This window comes from Rhagoletis pomonella, unplaced genomic scaffold (assembly GCF_013731165.1).
Source record: "Rhagoletis pomonella isolate Grant_MI unplaced genomic scaffold, Rhpom_1.0 Rhpom_scaffold_00002, whole genome shotgun sequence".
Lineage (NCBI taxonomy): Eukaryota > Metazoa > Arthropoda > Insecta > Diptera > Tephritidae > Rhagoletis > Rhagoletis pomonella.
The window spans coordinates 101,022,539-101,041,149 of record NW_023458556.1 but is presented as its reverse complement, the minus strand read 5'-3'; the positions used below and the strand labels follow the sequence as shown (position 1 = coordinate 101,041,149).

The window sequence follows — 18,611 nt, the reverse complement described above, 5'->3', positions numbered from 1 at the left end:
TCTGAATGATTCAACTGTGTGTAGTCGAAGGCGTGTCAACACGTACACAAATGACTCGCGAGTCGACGTACCGCGTATGCCACCTATTACATATATTCGTTTAATTAATTTCAAATGGGGCTCTTTGGGGAATTTATTTTTAGCAAAAATTTTAAAAACAGTAATTTTGTTTACTTGTCGGATAACATTTTTTTCATAGGGATATACATTGGATCCTTGGCTAAAAAACTTCTGTGGTAAAACTGTCCCTTCTTTTAAAGTCAATCCCCCCTATTACGGTTGGCGTTGTCGTCACTAAACGACGACGACTTGTTAAAATCGGTATTGGCGTAGTTGATATCGATACCTCTTGACAACTATTGTCACATCTTTGGTACTGGCTAAGCAAAGTTGCTGTCGACGTTGAACTCACACGACGCCATTTCTGTCGACACCGTGTTTACTGACGACTGGAAGAAAATTTGTAAGTATAAGTGTTTTTTTTTTTTAAGAAAAAAGGCCGTTAGTACCAGGTACTTATAAAATATGATGTGTAGACATATGTACATATGTATGTACTATGTGAACGACTCGTTAAGCATCAGTGGAATTCATTTGTTAAATATTTCATTTAACTCCTGTCTTCTCTTTTTATTTTTCGTGTTTTTAATTAAATTAAATTAATAAATGTCTATGTGTCTGCATTTATTTAGATTTTAGACATGAAAATTACAAGCGCAGAACAATTTGAAACTCTTATAGCTGAGTTAGAAAAAAGCCCTTGCCTAGCAAAGGGTTTTCAAAAGGGAACAGCTCCAGCTAATTTTAAACAGCAATGGGAGACAATCAGCAGTAAATTGAATGCCCTTGGGCCCCCTTTAAGAGACAGCGATGGTTGGCAGAAGGTAATTATAATAACACCATTAAAGCATATATTTTGTAATATATGTACATTTCAACTGCAGGTGTGGCGAGATTACAAATTTAAAGTTAAGAAGAAACTTATAAAAAACAAGGCTGAGTGTAATGCAACAGGTGGCGGAAGGTATAAACAATTAACCCTCTGCCCATTGGAAGAGGCTGTAGCCAACTTGCTGCAGTTTAACAAGCAGCTAAGTCCAGAAGGTGTTTTGCAAGGTGTTCAGTTACCACCAGCGGAAACACAACACCAAACATCAAGTGCGGTTGAATTTGCTCCACTGGATGGCGCTCAAATTATTGAATGCATTCAGTTGTGCCCACCAGATTTGCCATGCGAAGAGGAAGAACCCGCAACTTCAGCGAGCGCCAGGAGCAGAAATCAACCATCCACTCCAGCCAGAACACGAAAACCAAAAACGAGCGAGAGGAACGACCTTTTGGAAAGGCACAATAGTATGCAGGAAAGAATTTTAACTGACGCTACAAATAAAATGGGATCAATGAAGCATTCCTTACGCGATACGGCCGGTTATCAGAAGAAACTTCTCGCAATAGAGGAAAAGAAGCTAAAGCTTTTGGAAAAAAGGGATCGCAGAGAGGTAGAATTGCACAAAGCTGCAATGCAGTTAAAAGAAATAAAATTAGAAATTGCCAAAGAAAAGCTTAGGAATTTAAAAAAAAGTTGACTGATTTTCATGTAGATATGTACCTATTTATTTTTTATTTTTAAGTACCCGTGAATTGTTTTTGTTTAGTACGTTAAATATTAGAATTACTATTTATTTGATATTAAAAGACTGAATTCCATTTATTTTATTAAAAAAGAATGAACTGTGAATTGTTTTTGTTTAGTACGTTAGATATTAGAATTACTATTTATTTGATATTTAGAGACTGAATTCCATTTATTTTATAAAAAAAGAATGAACTGAAATTACACAAAACTGTTTTTTATTTGTTCTCTAATTTGCGAAGCTTCAATATTTATGCTATTTTCCACATCATCAGTATTGTCAACATTGTCTTCGTTTAGTTCTGCAATGTCTGCATCCTCGTTTGTGATGTGTGAACCAAACTCGATGCAAATGTTGTTGAGTGCTGCACATACATTAGCGATTTGCGTGGCTTTAGATGGCGTATAGTGAAGTTGACGTGCACCGAGCAAACAGCGAAATCGGTTTTTTAACACTCCAATAGTGCGTTCAACTATGTTTCTAGCTTTGGCATGTTTGTTGTTGTAAATAGCTTCTGGACTTCCTTCTGCTGCGGATCGATATGGCGTCATAATGTATGGTTCAAGAGGATAACCCGCATCACCTACATAAACATTTTATATATTTTATAGGGTTTAAATTTGCGGGGTTAATTCTTACCTAAGAGCCAGCATCTACGCTCCCCAGCATCGTATCGCTCCTTCAGAATTGTTCTCGCTTGGCTAATATTCCAAATTAGAGAGTCATGCCCAGAACCCGCATAACGAGCATCAAAATACCGTATTCGCATTTTATGATCGCAAATCTGTGGAAGAATTTTTTATGTTTTAAAATGCAAAGCAAACGTTGGCCTGTTCTTACAATCATAGCATTCAAACTAAAAAATCCTTTTCGATTGTAGTAAAGATGCTGGTCTTGTTTGTTGGGAGCCAAAATTTTAATGTGGCTTCCATCGACACATCCAATAACACCAGGAAAACCAGTTTTTTGGAAAAAATACTCCTTGGCTTCTGTTTTTTCAGCGTCTGTCATATGAAATTTGATCCATAGAGGACATATGACTACTTCTAAAATGTCGAGTGTTTCAGACAGGACTGAACTAACTGTTGGCTGGGAAAGCCCAAGGTGGAAGTCGTTTCCAACACTTGTTTGATATGAGCCCTGACCCAAAAACCGCAAAGTCGCTGCCAATTTTAAAGTTTTTGATACGGCTGTTGTCCGGATTCCATTTTTCATTTGCGGCTTAATTTTTTGTAGTACATAGTTAAATGCAGTTTTGTTTAGTCGAAAATAGTCCTGAAATCTGAAATAAAATAAAATTTTTAGCAACATTGATATGTATGAAAAAATCCAAAACGCTCAAACACTTTTCCACAAGTATAAATTGTAACACTTACCTGTTATCTGGCAAACTAAATATATCAGAGTTCTGCCTAATAATTTTCCTTTTTAGTGTAAGCTCTTTTTTGTATTCTTCATCGCTTGAGCTTGAATCGGAAACAAAGAACATTTTTGCGCAAAAATATTCAATATAATAATAATCACACAGATCTAAAGAACGTAACCTTTTAAATAAAAATTGTAAACAACATGAAACAGCTGATGCAAAAATGACAAAGATGGTATTTCCTACATTAATTTATCGATAAATTGTCGACGTCGTCTCAACACGTTTAGTCAGTACCGATTCTGCGTCGATGTGATGTCGACGTCGACACGAAGTGATGTCGACTGAAAAACGACGACGATGTCGACGACGCCAACCGTAATAGGGGGGAATGAGTAAGCTCCTTCAATAGGAATTTCCATAGAGATGATCAACGTCTAGCTATAATTTTTGAGGAATTTTCTCTCGACATATTTGCAGATAACAAATGCAGCCATGTTTTATACAAGAGAGTTGTTAAATCGCTCTGCAAATTTTTGAACAAAAAGCTTTCCGAAGTTTTATAAAGAGCGAAATACACCACACAAGTGGCTTGTCAAACATTCTTTAAACCTACTTTTCCCATTTCGCCATACACCATGCAAACATGACTCGTTCAAGCAAAGAATTTTAGTTTTCTTCCGGTTCACAATGTAAAAGGGTTCGGTTTTCTCCGATTTTTCTCTATCGCGTCCTCGTTCCGTTGCGAATGAGGCGATTTTATCATACACTACGTAAGCGGTTTAATCAAACGTCAACATGGCGGCCAGAAAATCAAAAAATTTTGATTTTTGTTCACATTTCCTTCAAACGGCTTGTCAAAACTTCAAACACACCCATACACAACATATATAAATAGCTTTAAGCAAAGGGATACTTCGTTTGGTTTGTCAAGCCGCTTGTGTGGTGTTTTTCGCTCTTAAGCACATCTGCATTTGCTGCAAATATTCAAAATTTTATCGATAATTTTTTCTTTCTATCGTCATATTTTCAACGTATTTTAAACCGACATAATCTGGGGAATGAATGGAGAGAACACGCATTGTTCGATCATAAGGATATTCATATTGATTCCTCATTAGATCCAGATAATTATAGGAAACGTTTTTGAATTAAAAGATCCTTCAGCTTCATATAAGTTTATAAATAACGGTGATACTTTGTTTGAACCACAAGAAAAAATGTACCAATTGAATTGGAGAATGTAATTAATTATTACAACGCTTTTATCAACTTGCAATGTTGTGTGTCCAGAAACTTTCAATGTTGTGTGTCCGACACTATAAAACCTTTGCTTTGAAAAGCTCCTATAAAAAAGCATAGTGCATAGGGCGACATCTGTAGTGAATAGGGCGAGGTAGATGACATCTAGATGTCGCCCTATGTACTACGTTTGCTACAGCGGAAATAGACGACACGCCATTTCTTTAAATAAAATTAATTGGTGCTCGTTTGTATGTACATACATATGTACCTTTCTATTAATATCGTTGAATTATTTTAATATCTATTGCAAAATTTTATTCAGACAGGACTGAAAAGTAGAAAATAAATAATATAAAAAAAACTTTTTAATATACAACGCTTTTATAAATGGACTAAAAAGTAGAAAATAATATTTCTCAGTCCCATAGAATTTGTTTTGATAACTTTTGATTTTGAAATTTTAGCAAAAATCATTATAAACAATCTATGAAATTGAAAATGAAAAGCGTGGGGCGCATGTAATACACTTGAATTGATATGAAAAGTAATATATGAATGTATGTATGTGGGTATATGAATAACGACCGCTTAAAATCGATTTCAAAGTTCTACTTTCGCTGTAGAAATTTTAGGTCTACGTTATGTAGTTTGACTATTGTCAATTAAATCGAATGCTTTGTATTGCATGCGCTCCACGTTTTTCATTTTCAATTTCATAGATTGTTTATAATGACTTTTGCTAAAATTTCAAAATCAAAAGTTATCAAAACAAATTCTAAGGAACTGAGAAATATTATTTTCTACTTTTTAGTCCATTTATAAAAGCGTTGTATATTAAAAAGTTTTTTTTTTATATTATTTATTTTTATACTAAGTACCTGTAAATAGTATGCAGTACACAATAGAGTTGTCAAACTATCGATGGCACTATCGATAGTATCGATAGTTTCAATTTTTTTAGACTATCAATACTCATTGATAGTTTTTTCTTATACTATCAAAAATATCGATAGTTTAGTAGTTTTTCTGAAAACTATCAAAACTATCGATGGTGTGACTATCGATAGTTTAACACCTCTAGTACACAATACTCATGTCTGTAACAAGAAAATTTTGAGTAATTTGTTCAGATTTTGAGGATTTTTCGTTTGTTTTTGAGGAATTTGGTAATTTTTTTGTGCAACACTGCTTCATTTATATGTATATGTATTCTTCAGGGAACCGATTTTTAGGACCTAAAAACCTATAAAAGAGGCAAAATAACGAAAAAGGCTGGAAAAGGCAAAATAAAATAGCGAAAAAGGCAGGAAAAGGCACTAGGTATTGCAAAAAAGGCAAAAAAAGGCAAAATAAAATAGCGAAAAAGGCAGGAAAAGGCACTAGATATTGCAAAAAAAGCAAAATAAGAAAATACAGAAAATACGAAGAACAATCAAAAACTACATTTATTTTAGAAAAAACTGTGAACTAGTTTTATTATATGCAAAATTTTTACTTTAAATCTTTGACTATTTTATCCTTTCGAGTTTCTAACTCATAAAACTTTAATCTGTATAGTTGTAGTAACGTTGAACCACAAGATGCATTTTGAAGTTTTCTGGCACCATTTTCATTCTATTTTCGAGAAGAAAAGCCTTGAATGTACTAAATGTGCGCTCGACGTAAATTGATACAAGTGGAGCCCAATTTAAATATGGAACGTTTGAAACGTTCATATTATCAGGAATAATGGCGTTTTTTCGCCCTTTTTTTCCACACCCCTTATTGTCTCCAAGACTACGTTAGCTGAGAAAACGGCTTTGAATTTTTCCAACACCAATTTGGCAAGAGGTCCCTGCGCTTCTATAAGCCGCGTGGGCATGTATATTTTTTAATCTTAAAAAAAAATTGTGAATGCTATAATCACTTTTTTAAAGGTAGAAAATGCAAAAAAGGCAAATATCTTAAAAAAGGCAACATCAAATGTGTATATATGGTATCAGGGAAAGCTAAATCGTGGACATTCTTAATCGAATATACTCTATCTCTTTAGCAGAAAAAAAGGCAATTTCCATAAAATACGTTCCCTGATATTCTTATTTCGGTTCCCTGCAGTAAAATTTAGAGACAGTCTGACAAAACGCTAGTTCCGAACTACATAAATATATCAGAACTATCTCTGAACTAGCGCAAAACGGATGCACAGCGGGACAGCTGAAACTTGCGGTGTAAGTGTCATTGTGTACAAATACAAGTGGGACATCTTAGCAATAGACGCCATCCTGGGCCACAGCTGCGATCATCTGTTTTTTAGAGTTGCTTATTTTGGTCAAAACTGTGCCTTTTTGACCTGGGTTGCATTAAAAAGTCTCATAAAACTTAGTACTATTTGTTGTTCAATTGGATATATATGCCCAAAAACTTGGAAAATATCAGATGATTGTTTTTTAAATATGCTATTTATAAAATTTTCTTTTGATTTCGACTTTAGAAATATTCATATTATAAAAGTTTTTCACATATGTTTTAAGATTTTAAAGTTTTTAAAAGGACGGTAGAATGCAACAATGTGCTTGAATTTGTTTGTATCTTCGTCAGCTTATTCGTTTGCAGGCTCGAAAAATGGCGAACGGCTATAAAAATACTGATTCAAAATATACATCTTTCACTGGACACGCAAATTGGGTGTGCGCAGCAAAATTCAGCCCTAATGGCCAGTTAATTGCATCGTGCGGCGACAAGTTAAGAATTTGCGATACATCTTCAGGCGAATGTGTGCGAACGTTCACCCGGGGAAGAGGTATGGGACGACAGCTGGCATGGTATCCAGACGGTAATCTGGTGGCTTTAGCATTAAGTTGTAACCGCGTTAAGATATTCGACATAGCCGAAGGCGAGCTAATACCATTGTATCAAGTTCATTCGTCGTCAGAGAATGATGTTGCATTTCACCCAGTTCGAAATTTCTTGGTGACTGGCGGCGACGACAATACCATAACATTGCTTGATTTATTAGAAGGTCGACCAATTTATACACGGTAGTAGTGCACTTTAGCGGAACCAGGTCAAAATGGACGGGAAAATTATACACTAACTGGCCATACTGACAAAGTTTGCGCCGTCGCTTTCTCCACATGGTAGAAATTTTGCTTCCGCGGGCGAGGATCGACAAGTAATTTCTGCTTTGTGTGTGAAAAAATTATATAATATAAATTTTTTCCCTATATTCAACAGTTGCTCGTTTGGAAATCTAATTTGCATACATTTGATGCCAATAGCTTTCGCAACAAACAAGCCAGTTCTCAAAGAGTCCAAATTGATTTTAGTCATGCAACAGCTCCACATAACTCCGCCATAGACACACCAGTTGCTGGAGTACCAAAAAGCTGTGATGACAGTATTTTAATTGATCCACGACAATCGGTGGCATATGGAATGCGTGATGGAAATTTTCTGGTGCATGATAGCCAATATATAATAGAGGACAGAGCTGTTGGTGAGGAAGGTGTCGAGTTACTGCACTACTGCAACTGGGAAAATGCACATTTCGCACGCGCCCCACTCGTATGGAATAGTAGCTTATGTCAAAAGGCTGGTTTTAGTATAATACGGCATTCGCAGCATACCCTCACTGGCGCCGAGCCGTTGAAGAAATTTTGGCAAATAAACGTGCAAGAAATAGTTCCGATACTAGCAAGTCCATATTCTTGTTAAGGGTCATCGAAAAATTCCTTGTGTTGTAAATAATAAAGGGAATGCCGGATTATACTAAAGCCAGCTTCCGGACATAAACTACTATTCCATACGAACACAGAAATATAAATGTATCTAAAACTGAATAACTCAAATCAAAATGGATTGCATTTGTATAATATACCTAATATTGGAATCTTTTTTGATCGTAAAAAATACAACTTGCAATCATTTAGATTATAGTTTTTAAAGAAATTGATTGCAATCGTAAATTGTGTAAAAATTGTTAATAGCAATCTGCCATAAATTTATGTTCCCCATGTAAAGGTTATAAAATACGTTAAATCCGCACTATCTGCATTAACAAAAAATATACATTGTAATTTTTGAAATAAAGCGATTCATATTTATTTTCTAATAAGAATTGTTTCTTAATTGAAAGTATTTAATACTAATATAATGTAGTGGTTAATGTTTAAAAATGAATTCGCAATATGTCCGCAGTTCAGGTTGATTTGAAGAAATCCGTTTAAATTTTTCGAATTACATCTACTTGAATATAGGATAGGCAGGGTTGCATACAAATGGTACTTCCGTAAATATTTAAAATATGTTAGTTCATTCAATATTTACATCTGGGCCAATAAATAATAACAAATAAAGCCGAAAAAACAAAGTTTCGATTAAAACGAGTTTTTATAACCTCCCATAAAATTCCGATTAATTTTAAATACGAAAATAACGATATTTTTTCATGGAGATGTAATTTTTTTCATATACCTTGTTTATACCTACACAAGAACCGCATTAGCAAAAAACCGATTGGACTCAACATATATTTCTTTACAGCATTTATACCCGTCTTTATAGCGCACTCGATAAAGTCTTATTCAAAAGTAAACAAAATCTGCTATTTTTAAACGCCATTTTTTTAATAAATAGTGGACCAGGGACCGATCTATTCGAAAAAAATCGTATTTACGGTCCGATTTGCTTAAAATTCGGTACGTAGGTAGCTTTTTAGCATACAGCGTGGCGACGAATAACTGTTACCCCGGTTTTTTTGAGAAATACAAGGGTCCATTATAGATTTTGCGAAAAAAGTACTTTATTGTTAATTTTCCAGATTTTACTTTAGTTGTATTAATTAGTTTTTAAATTTTAATCCTTATTTACATTTGCCAGCAGTGTAAACTTTGAGAGAAAAGTTCATTTGGCACGCAGGTCTTCGTCAGTTAATTTATTCCATATCTTCGGTAGCCATAGGCAGATTTTCTCCATTTTGAGTCCCTTATACTTCCCCTTTTGTCCAACATAAGGCCTCATACTCATAAATCAAATAGACTCGGAACTGGTGACTAGGACGGCCATTCATTCGACCAACCTTATACAGTTTTTTCTTTTTTGTATTTTTTTTATACAAAGCCTAAGAAAAAATACACCTGAAAAAGACTTGCGTGCCAAACGAACTTTCCTCTCAAAGTTTAAACTGCTGGCAAATGTAAATAAGGATTAAAATTTAATAACTAATTAATACAACTAAACTAAAATCCGTGGAAAATTAACAATAAAATACTTTTTTCGCAAAATCTATCAAGGACCCTTTTATTTCTAAAAAAAACGGGGTAACAGTTATTCGTCGCCACGCTGTATATACAGCCCTATTCTGCATTTCGACTCGAATCGAAATTTTCTCCGTTTGGCAACTTTGGTATTCTGCGTTCCGTTTCCTTTCGATCGATCTTCGAAATTTACGATTATACCTATTCTACATTTCGATCGTAGTTCCGTTTTTCTAAGTTGCAAATTTGTTGACGGAGAACGTTTCAATTGTTATTTTCGTGGGTTTAAATAATAAAATTTTATAAAAAATTTTAGTAAAATATACTATGCATGATTGTAGAAGTCATCATAAATGAATTTTCTCGAAAAGGTATATTGCGCGACGTTTTCAAAGTGGAAGTCCAGGCGTTTTTGTTTACATTATCTATAAATAAGACTGTGAAATGCACTTATTCTTTTTATATAAAATTAATCGATGTATGCACATAGATACATACATACATAAAATGTGAAGTTACATAAAAAAGATGCTTTTATTATTGCACTCGTTTTTACTAACTTTTTAAAAAGAGGTGCGTATGTTGTTTCGAATTCGATTTGCTATGGAAAGATAAGCTTTGTTCTTCCCCTCCTCCTGACGGCTTTTAAAATGGGATTCGTTTGAGTTCAAATTTTCCACTCTATAGTAAATGCAAATGTTGTGGACTGCTCTAAACAACGTTTATAATTTCACTGACTTTAAACGATGAGTAATAGAGTACAAGATGAATTCCTTATGACTCTTCACTCATCTAAAAAAGATCAAACATGTCCCTAAATCTCCGCCTTTCAACTTCCGCATCATCAATCTGGGACTCGTTCTTCTCTTCAAGCAATAACGCCGCGGCTATGGATTTCATTATAATTATGTATCCACTTAAATTTTATTTTTAAATTACAGTGATGCTAGGTATATTTAGTTATTTTAAAATATTTACAAACTTTAGCTTCATATGCTGCTATAGTTTCGTGGCAAATATCTCTTTGTTTTGTTTCGATTTCACACATTCCTAGGCAAACAGATAATTTCGAAAGATGTTTTCTGTCTTCCTCTTCTTCTTTCGTTTCGATCGTAACGAAGAATACCTAAGTTCGATTCCAGCGGAGCGGAATGCAGGAACGTAATCGAAATGCAGAATAGGGCTGATTAGCATATATGATCCGTTTTTTACGAGAAGTGGACCAGGGGCCGATCTATTCGAAGAAATCGTATTTATGGTCCGATTTGCTTAAAATTCGGTACGTAGGTAGCTTTTTGGCTGGATAAGCTTATAGATTCCTGTTTTCCAATTTTCATGCAATTTCGAATATAAATAGCTTTGAGCAATCACCATATCAAGGGGCGAATTCGTCACTACGCCAGATTTATTTGCGCCAATCAGAAACAACGGATACTGCCAAAATATAATTAAAATATATAATATATCTCAACTAATATACATTTTGAAAGACTTTTTTGGTTTTCGCAAGGCTCGAGAGCGGCTGAACCGATTTGCTACCTGCCGCACGTGTCCCAAGGATGGTTTTAGGCTAAAACAAAAATCTATATTAATGGAGGCGTGTCACCTCCCATACAAACCGAATTTCTCATGCTACCTTTGTCTGAAAGTGTGCATGGTAGAGTTCTGGAACTTGGTATGGAGATATACCAAATCAAACACATACTCTTGGAGAAAAATTGGAACTACTGGAAAAGGGGTCATGGCACCTCCCATACAAACCAAATTTTTCATACTACGGATCTTTGGAAGTGTTCATGGTAGTTCTGGAACTTGGTATGGAGATATACGAAATCAATCGCATACCCTTGGAGAAAAATTTGAGCTATTGTAAAAAGGGGTGTGGCATCTCCCATACAAACCGAATTTTTCATACTGCATATCTTTGGAAGTGTTCATGGTAGAGTTCTGGAACTTTGTATGGAGATGTACGAAATAAATCGCATACTCTTGGAGAAAAATTGGAACTATTGGAAAAGGGGCGTGGCATCTTCCATACAAACCGAATTTTTCATACTGCATATCATTGGAAGGGCTCATGGTAGAGTTCTGGAACTTGGTATGGAGGTGTGTTTGTGAGTGAAATCCTCCTAAATGATTCTACGGATTTTAACGAAACTTTTTGTGTGTGTTTGAGTGGGTCTCTGGATGGTTTAGTTTCACAATTTAATCCGACAGTTGGCGCTGTAGTTGAATTATTACTAAAAATCTTATTTATGATCCGATTTGGCTAATGTTTTAAATATGTATGCAATACTATTGCAAAAACGTGCTGCCAAGTGGCGCTGAAGTCGAGTTATTACTAAAAATAGCCAAGTGAGAAAAGGGGCCGTGAAAGTCAGATTAAATCGATCTGTTGCACCATTGAGTATATCGAAGGCTCCTGCGTTGCGATTGGCCCAATGAATGTGATTTTCCAATATTATTATGCGGTCAAACTTTTAAGGTATTTCATCTGATATAAGCATGGGCGTAGCCAGAACGAAATTTAGGGGGGAGGGCCATACAAAATAAAAAATTCAAAACCAATAACTTACTTATGTACTAAAATTTGTTTTATTATAGCTTAAAATTATTGTAACCAATAAAGGTAAATATGTTGTACAAAAAACAAATAAACAGAAGTTCACAAAAGTTGATATAAAACTATTCGTCGATTTAAATTGTTAACTTTTTACTGAGTATGTTTATTTTACGAGGAGGAAGCATCGAAAGCCTAACCCCTTCCGTGTGAGACTTTAACCCAAACTAAAATTCCTACCGTCATGTACCGTTCCCCTCCCGGTACCACCGTCAAGGATTTCGTCGGGATTATAACACTGTGTGACTGATAAGGTTATAGATCTATTCTCTTCCTCTTCTTCCTTTTTGGCGCTGTAACCGCCAAAGCGATTTTGACCAACTGACGCCTATTAGAAATGCTAAGTGAAGCCAGAATACTTTCAGAGCTGGGGCGTCGGTGTCCATTCGACCGACATGATCAAGCCAGTTGAGCCGCTGTATTTGAATACGCCACATACCAGCACGGGCATGTGAGTGATTTATAGTGTGGTTTTCGTACGTCGAGAGAGGACTTTACTCCTGAATTGCCTACTCAGTCCAAAGCAGCACTTGTTGGCAAGAGCGATTCTGCGTTGGATTTCCATGCTGACATTATTACAGGTGTTAATGCTGGTTCCCAAGTAAACGAAATTCTCTACTTCCTCGAAATTATAACTGTCAAAAGTGACGTGGGTGCCAGGCGCGAATGAGCTGATTGTTTGTTTGATGACAGGAGATACTTCGTCTTGTCGTCGTTTACCACCAGACCCATTCGCTTTGCTTCCTTGTCCAACTTGGAAAAGTCAGGACAGACTTCGCGGTTTTTCTTACCGATGATGTCAGTGTCATCGGCATAAGCCAGCAATTGTACGCTCTTGTAGTAAATTGTTCCTAAGCGGTTCAGTTCTGAAGATCTTATTATCTTCTCCAACATCAGATTAAAGAAGCCACATGAAAGGGAGCCGCCCTGTCTGAAACCCCGTCTGGTGGCGAAAGGCAACAGAGCAAAGCTGGTGGTATTACTCAACGTCATTTTTCACAGACGTATGACAGACATAGCGGCATATACCTTTAAGTACTGTCGAAAGCGGCTTTAAAGTCGACAAATAGGTGGTGAGTGCGGATCATTTTCTCGCGGGTCTTTTCCAAGATTCGGCGTACTGTGAATACCTGGTCTATGGTAGACAATACATTCGATAAGACCTTGCAACCTATGCTTAGAAGGCTGATCCCGCGGTAGTTGGTACGCATGGCGGGGTCGCCTTTCTTGTGGATTGGGCAGAGCGCACTTGAATTCCAGTCGTCGGGCATGCACCTTATTACCTCCTTGCCATCGTAATTAAATAGCTCAGCTGACAGGCCGTCAGCTCAAACAGCTTTGGCACTTTTCTTCATAGTCAGGCGCTGGGATATCGACTCCATCGTCATCGACTGGGACCTCGAAGTGCTTCCGCTATTCAAAAGGGTCGATAAGTGTTCCCTCCATAATCTGAGTACGTTCTGGACATCGGTCACTAGGTCGCCATGGTTGTTCATACAAGAGTCTTGAAACCTTCCGTAAGTCGCTCAACTCTCTGCTAAAAATTTCGGGTGTTTTTTCTGTCGGACAGCATTTCAAGCATTTTCTCACACTCGTGATCGTACCAGTAATTAGCGGGAAATGTGGTTTCACTGCTCGCGCAAGTCGGTTTGTTGAAGAGTGCTCTCTCACAGCAGGTGTGAGGGTCGAGCGCCGAATCCATTGGCCGTCTGTTTTGATTGCAGCTTTTCGACGTTGAACTTTCCCTGCATTGTTGGGGGCCCTTTTTTTGCTTCTCCGAGGTTAGGTCGTATATTGGATGCATCAATATAGTAGTGCGAGTCGATGTTTGGCCCTCGGAGTGTACGTATGTACATCTAAAACATGGAAGCATGTCTTCCGTCTATCACAACATGCTCGATTTGGTTTCCCGTTTTTCGATGTGGAGACATCCATGTAGCTTGAGAGAACGAAAAATGACACTGAAGATGGAACAACGCCGAAACCGGTTGGTCTCCAAACCAAATTTGACAAGGGACGACGGAAAATCGTTCCACAATACATCACACTCCTACCCTGTCGGAAACACCAACAACGAAAATGAGAATAGCTTGATGGATGTTTTTATGCTAGAACCCAGTAATACATACTGCCAAGCTTCGGGCCCCGGCGAAGTGGATCATCCTCAGCCCGCCGTTTCTATGTGGAGGCTGATTTTTTCGACACTGGCACCAAAGATCCCTTCGTTGCCCACCTTGGCATTTAAATGGCCAAGCACGATTTTTATACGTGTCGGGGGCAGCGCTAATATGTACGCTCTAAGCTAAGAGAGCCTTGGATGCCTCGTCCTTCTCTTCCATCGGGGCATTGGCACATGTGAATGAGATGTTGAAGAATCTCGCTTTGATGCGGATTGTGGCTAGACTTTCGTCCACTAGAGTGAACGCCGGTCTCTCTCCCACCACAAATCCAACACCGAATTGCACTCCTTTACGTGGCAACTGTAGTAGACGTCGCAAGGCTCACGCTTACCTTCCTCGCCCCGTCCATCGCATTTCGTGGATGGAGCTGATGTCAGCCTTTATTTTCCCTAGGACTTCAACCAGCCGGGCAGAGGCACCATCCCGATTAATCCCCAGCGCACGCGGGGTGTTACGCCCTCCCACTTTACCTCGCTCCCAAACTAGCGTTCGGTCGCTACCCAGAGTATTCATGGATATAAATATCCGGACGTAGTTAACTGCGATTTGAACCGTAAGCACACGAATCACTTCTGGCCACTCCCAGGTGAATGGCCGTCAAAAGCTTTGCAGTACTGGGAAATGTACAAAACATAGTGGCCAAAAACGAATATCTCAACTAAACCCTGATGAATTTTTTTAAATTCGCTCTACATACCTGTATAATAAACCAAATAGCCGGACAAAACGTTAAATGATATACATACATATGTATGTATGTATAAGTATGAGGGCGTATTGAACATTTTGAGTACGCAGATTTTTTAGGCTGGTATATTTATTTATGCTAAATATATTACTTGATTTTGTTTTGTCACACTTTAGAAGTAAACGTCTTGGCTGTTCACCCAACCGCTTAGTAAAGACACAAACCTAAAGACAAAGTAATAAACAATTGAACTATAAATTTATTTATAGTTTCCGTTCAATAAATTTTTGCTCATTGTCGACTGCAGCCAGGTTTTTACCCTTTTAAAATGGAAGTGCTTTGAAGTTAGAGATAATAACTTGATACAGAACCGGATGATCCACATATCTACTTTTCATAGCAATTTACTAATTATTTAGTTAGCGTTGGGAGTATAATTTGTTATACAGTATATATATAGGAAAAACCTTGAAATTTAGGGGGGGCCGAAATTATCAAACAAGCATTTCGTGGTAGTATTTTTGAATATCTAGGCAAAAATTTGAAAGTTAGGGGGGGGCCCGGGCCCCCCCTGCCCCTACCTGGCTACGCGCATGGATATAAGCATATGTATATTGCATATCTGTAGAACAATGATTCGCACCCATTTTGAAATTGCCACCAACTATACTGTAAAGCTTCTAGGACATTCACTATAGAACCGGGTCATTGTTGCCGCCAGGGAGTGAAGACGAAAAAATTTATTTCGCTTTGCGAATAACCGTGCTATGAAATGCCGGACAACTGGCGAATTTCAAGAACTTCTTCACGGATATAACACTTTCCTTAGGTTATTTAAAGCGGCAAATGACCACCAAACCATAATCTTAGCAGACGAATGAGCCAATGAAAATCGTAAACGTGAATAAAAATTTAGGGCGGGGCGAAGTTCGCCGGGTCTGCTAGTAAGGGTATAAATATAAACTTATAATAAATGTTCAAAAGAAAGCTTTTTATAAGCGTATAAATGTAAACTTATAATAAGGGTTCAAAAAATTTGTTTATAAGCGTATAAATATAAACTTGCTAAAAATTTTAAAAAGAAAGCTTTTTATCAGTGTTGCCACAAAAAAATTATCAAATTCCTCAAAAACAAACGAAAAATCCTCAAAATCCGAACAAATTACTCAAAATTTTCTTATTACAGATATGAGTATTGTGTACTGCATACTATTTACAGGTACTTAGCATAAAAATTAATTACATTCTCCAATTCAATTGGTATATTTGTTTTTGCGGTTCAAACAAAGTATCACCGTTATTTTATATTGCCTTGGTTTGTATAAAATATTGCTGCAATTATATGAGTGCTCTGGTATATGGCAAAATGGGAAAAGTAAGTTTGAAGATGTTTGACAAGCCACTTGTGTGGTGTAATTCGCTCTTTATAAAACTTTGGAAAGCTTTTTGTTCAAAAATTTGCAGAGCGATTTAACAACTATCTTGTGTAAAACATGGCTGCATTTGTTATCTGCAAATATACCGAGAGGAAATTCCTCAAAAATTCCTCAAAATAAAAATCCTCAAAAAATACTCAAGCGCACCCGAAATTCCTCACATTTTGAGGAATTACTCACAAAGTGGCAACACTGCTTTTTATGCAGGTTTTTCTAACCATTTATTTAAACGTAATTTCATTAATAACTTATACATAGATTGTAGAACCGTTTATACAGCATATGTAGTAACATACAAATATTCTCCAACAAATTTGATATAGAAACTAAAAGAATTGCAAATTTTCTGCGGACTCATCTACTGTCACGAAAATATAAATAGGGCAGAGATATTTTAGCATTCCTAAGCATAAAAAAGTAAATTTTTATATCTTGTTACGTGCAGCAGCTTTCAATTACATGCGGCTATTGGCAAATTGGAAACACGACTGCGGTGCGGCTATATATTCCCCTTCATCGCCGCCATTCCCATGGATGAAGGTTTCTGAAAAAAAAGTTTATATATTTTCAATTGTAAAGTAAGCAAGGATAAGGAGAACTCATCATTTGGAGGCGCGAATGTTCCACCGATTAGGGCAGCGGGTCCTAGATTGGAATGAACGTTATTCATAAGCAAATTTATAATTTCTTTACACAGTCTCTTTTCACTTTTCGAACGCCTATTTTTACGCATTGATTTTATTTTTTTTCACAATTAATATCGTCGTTTAAAGTACAAAACCACGTATCGTCATTCTGCAAAACCTCGTAACTGACATTGGCTGCCAAAACTTGGATTTGCTCACACAAGCTCTTGGCTCAATCCTTATCCATTCGTCCTAAAATATACTAGCCAGAAATGCGATTGCTTTATAAAAAAGAGAACCATTTTGAAATATGAGTGTTTTTACAGTCCAGAAAATGATTTCTACAACTTCACATACGCGGTTTTGCATTTTTTTGATACGCGGTTTTGCACTTTAAACGACGATATATACTTTCAAGAAGAGAACTATTGAAACAATTTTATATTTACAGATTCATGTCGTTAGCATTTGCATTTCATTTTTAAGTTTAAGTGATTTATAAACATTCTCCCTTAACACTTATTAAAGGTTTATTTGAAAAAACTTTAAATAAACAATATATTAAAATAGCTTATGTCAAATGATATTTCTGATGAATACCTTTTTCTGTAAAACATTACTTTGATTACTTTATAATGCGTCCCTGACAGACAATAGCACACAACACATACAAGAGAAACGAACAAGAAAAAAACCGAGTAGTTTGTAGTTGCAACCCAGTAAGAACCCTATCTGTTAACTAATGCGTTATATACGCCTAGTACTAAAACTTTTTGTGTGAGAAATTCAAAAACTTTCCATCATTTTACATAGGGTTCCTGGATAAATCTAACGCATATTCGTTTCACGTGTGAGCAGTTTTCTCTTTCTTTTACATGGAATTCGCTATTATATTATCCTCTATGTAGTTGTCTCTTTTCAATCAAATATTATTATGCGATTAATAACGTGTTATATAACGCAAAGAATGGCACATGGATATGACTAATATGCAAATGTGTTGGTTTTTATTGACAATATTGTAAGTGTATTGGAGAATGCGTTAGGTTGTTCTTGCTGGGAACGAACGGCGAACGAGAACAGTCGTTTTGTACATAAAACATTTTTCTTTGCTATAAAACCACGGTGGGCAAACGCGGCTCTTTGAGCCAAATGCGGCTCTTTGCTTAGAAAAGTGCGGCTCTTTGCTTAGAAAAGTGCGGCTCTTTTTACTTTCTCTTTGCTTAGAAGATTTTTTTTCCTTTCTTTTTAAAATACATATTTCTTTGCTGGACATTCTTTTCCATTGTGTTGTTTTTTTTATTTTATACTTTTTATATAAGATCGGAATATTACCCGCAATTGGAGAATGATAATTGGCTTTCTGACTTAATGTTCTTTACCGATATGATGGAACTTTTGCAAAACTTGAATTTGTCTCTACAAGGAAAGAACAAAAATGTTTTTGATTTGTCGCAAATTATTTTAAGTGTTGAAGCTAAACTACTTCTTTTTATGATCTCAAAAAAAGAATACTTAATCATTTCCATGGCAAAAAAAAAAAATATTGCGCATGATTTAAAAGCAGATTTTGAAAAAAGAT

The 18,611-nt window shown here is 36.3% G+C and overlaps 3 protein-coding genes and 1 pseudogene across 5 annotated transcripts in view; 2 read left to right on the top strand and 2 right to left on the bottom strand.

Moving 5' to 3' along the window:
* Positions 1-271: 271 nt before the first annotated feature.
* Positions 272-1,670, top strand: LOC118734255. Of its 2 annotated transcripts, none has more exons than XM_036463971.1 (3): positions 272-463; positions 693-884; positions 945-1,670. In XM_036463971.1, exons 2-3 carry the CDS (start codon positions 702-704, stop codon positions 1,584-1,586), a joined length of 825 nt encoding a protein of 274 aa, XP_036319864.1. In that variant the 5' UTR covers positions 272-463; positions 693-701; the 3' UTR covers positions 1,587-1,670. The 2 variants fall into 2 exon arrangements, with proteins under 2 accessions (XP_036319864.1, XP_036319863.1); XM_036463970.1 differs by having other exon boundaries at positions 272-512.
* Positions 1,671-1,789: 119 nt separating this feature from the next.
* LOC118734254 (putative nuclease HARBI1) lies at positions 1,790-3,352 on the bottom strand. 2 transcript variants are annotated; one of them, XM_036463968.1, is made up of 5 exons: positions 3,247-3,350; positions 3,011-3,178; positions 2,475-2,916; positions 2,274-2,418; positions 1,790-2,217 (listed from the first exon to the last, which is right to left on the bottom strand). In XM_036463968.1, coding segments are annotated over exons 1-5 (1,140 nt in total). In that variant the 5' UTR covers positions 3,249-3,350; the 3' UTR covers positions 1,790-1,834. The 2 variants fall into 2 exon arrangements, with proteins under 2 accessions (XP_036319861.1, XP_036319862.1); XM_036463969.1 differs by having other exon boundaries at positions 1,792-2,217; positions 3,011-3,352.
* Positions 3,353-6,846: 3,494 nt separating this feature from the next.
* On the top strand, positions 6,847-16,691 carry LOC118756484 (annotated as a pseudogene).
* Positions 16,692-16,843: 152 nt separating this feature from the next.
* Positions 16,844-18,611, bottom strand: part of LOC118734257 — a 25,136-nt gene continuing 23,368 nt past the window's right edge. The window contains exon 4 of the mRNA XM_036463972.1: positions 16,844-16,947. Within this exon, the coding sequence (XP_036319865.1) occupies positions 16,859-16,947 (89 nt within the window). The 3' untranslated portion in view covers positions 16,844-16,858. The remainder of the gene's footprint in view (positions 16,948-18,611) is intronic.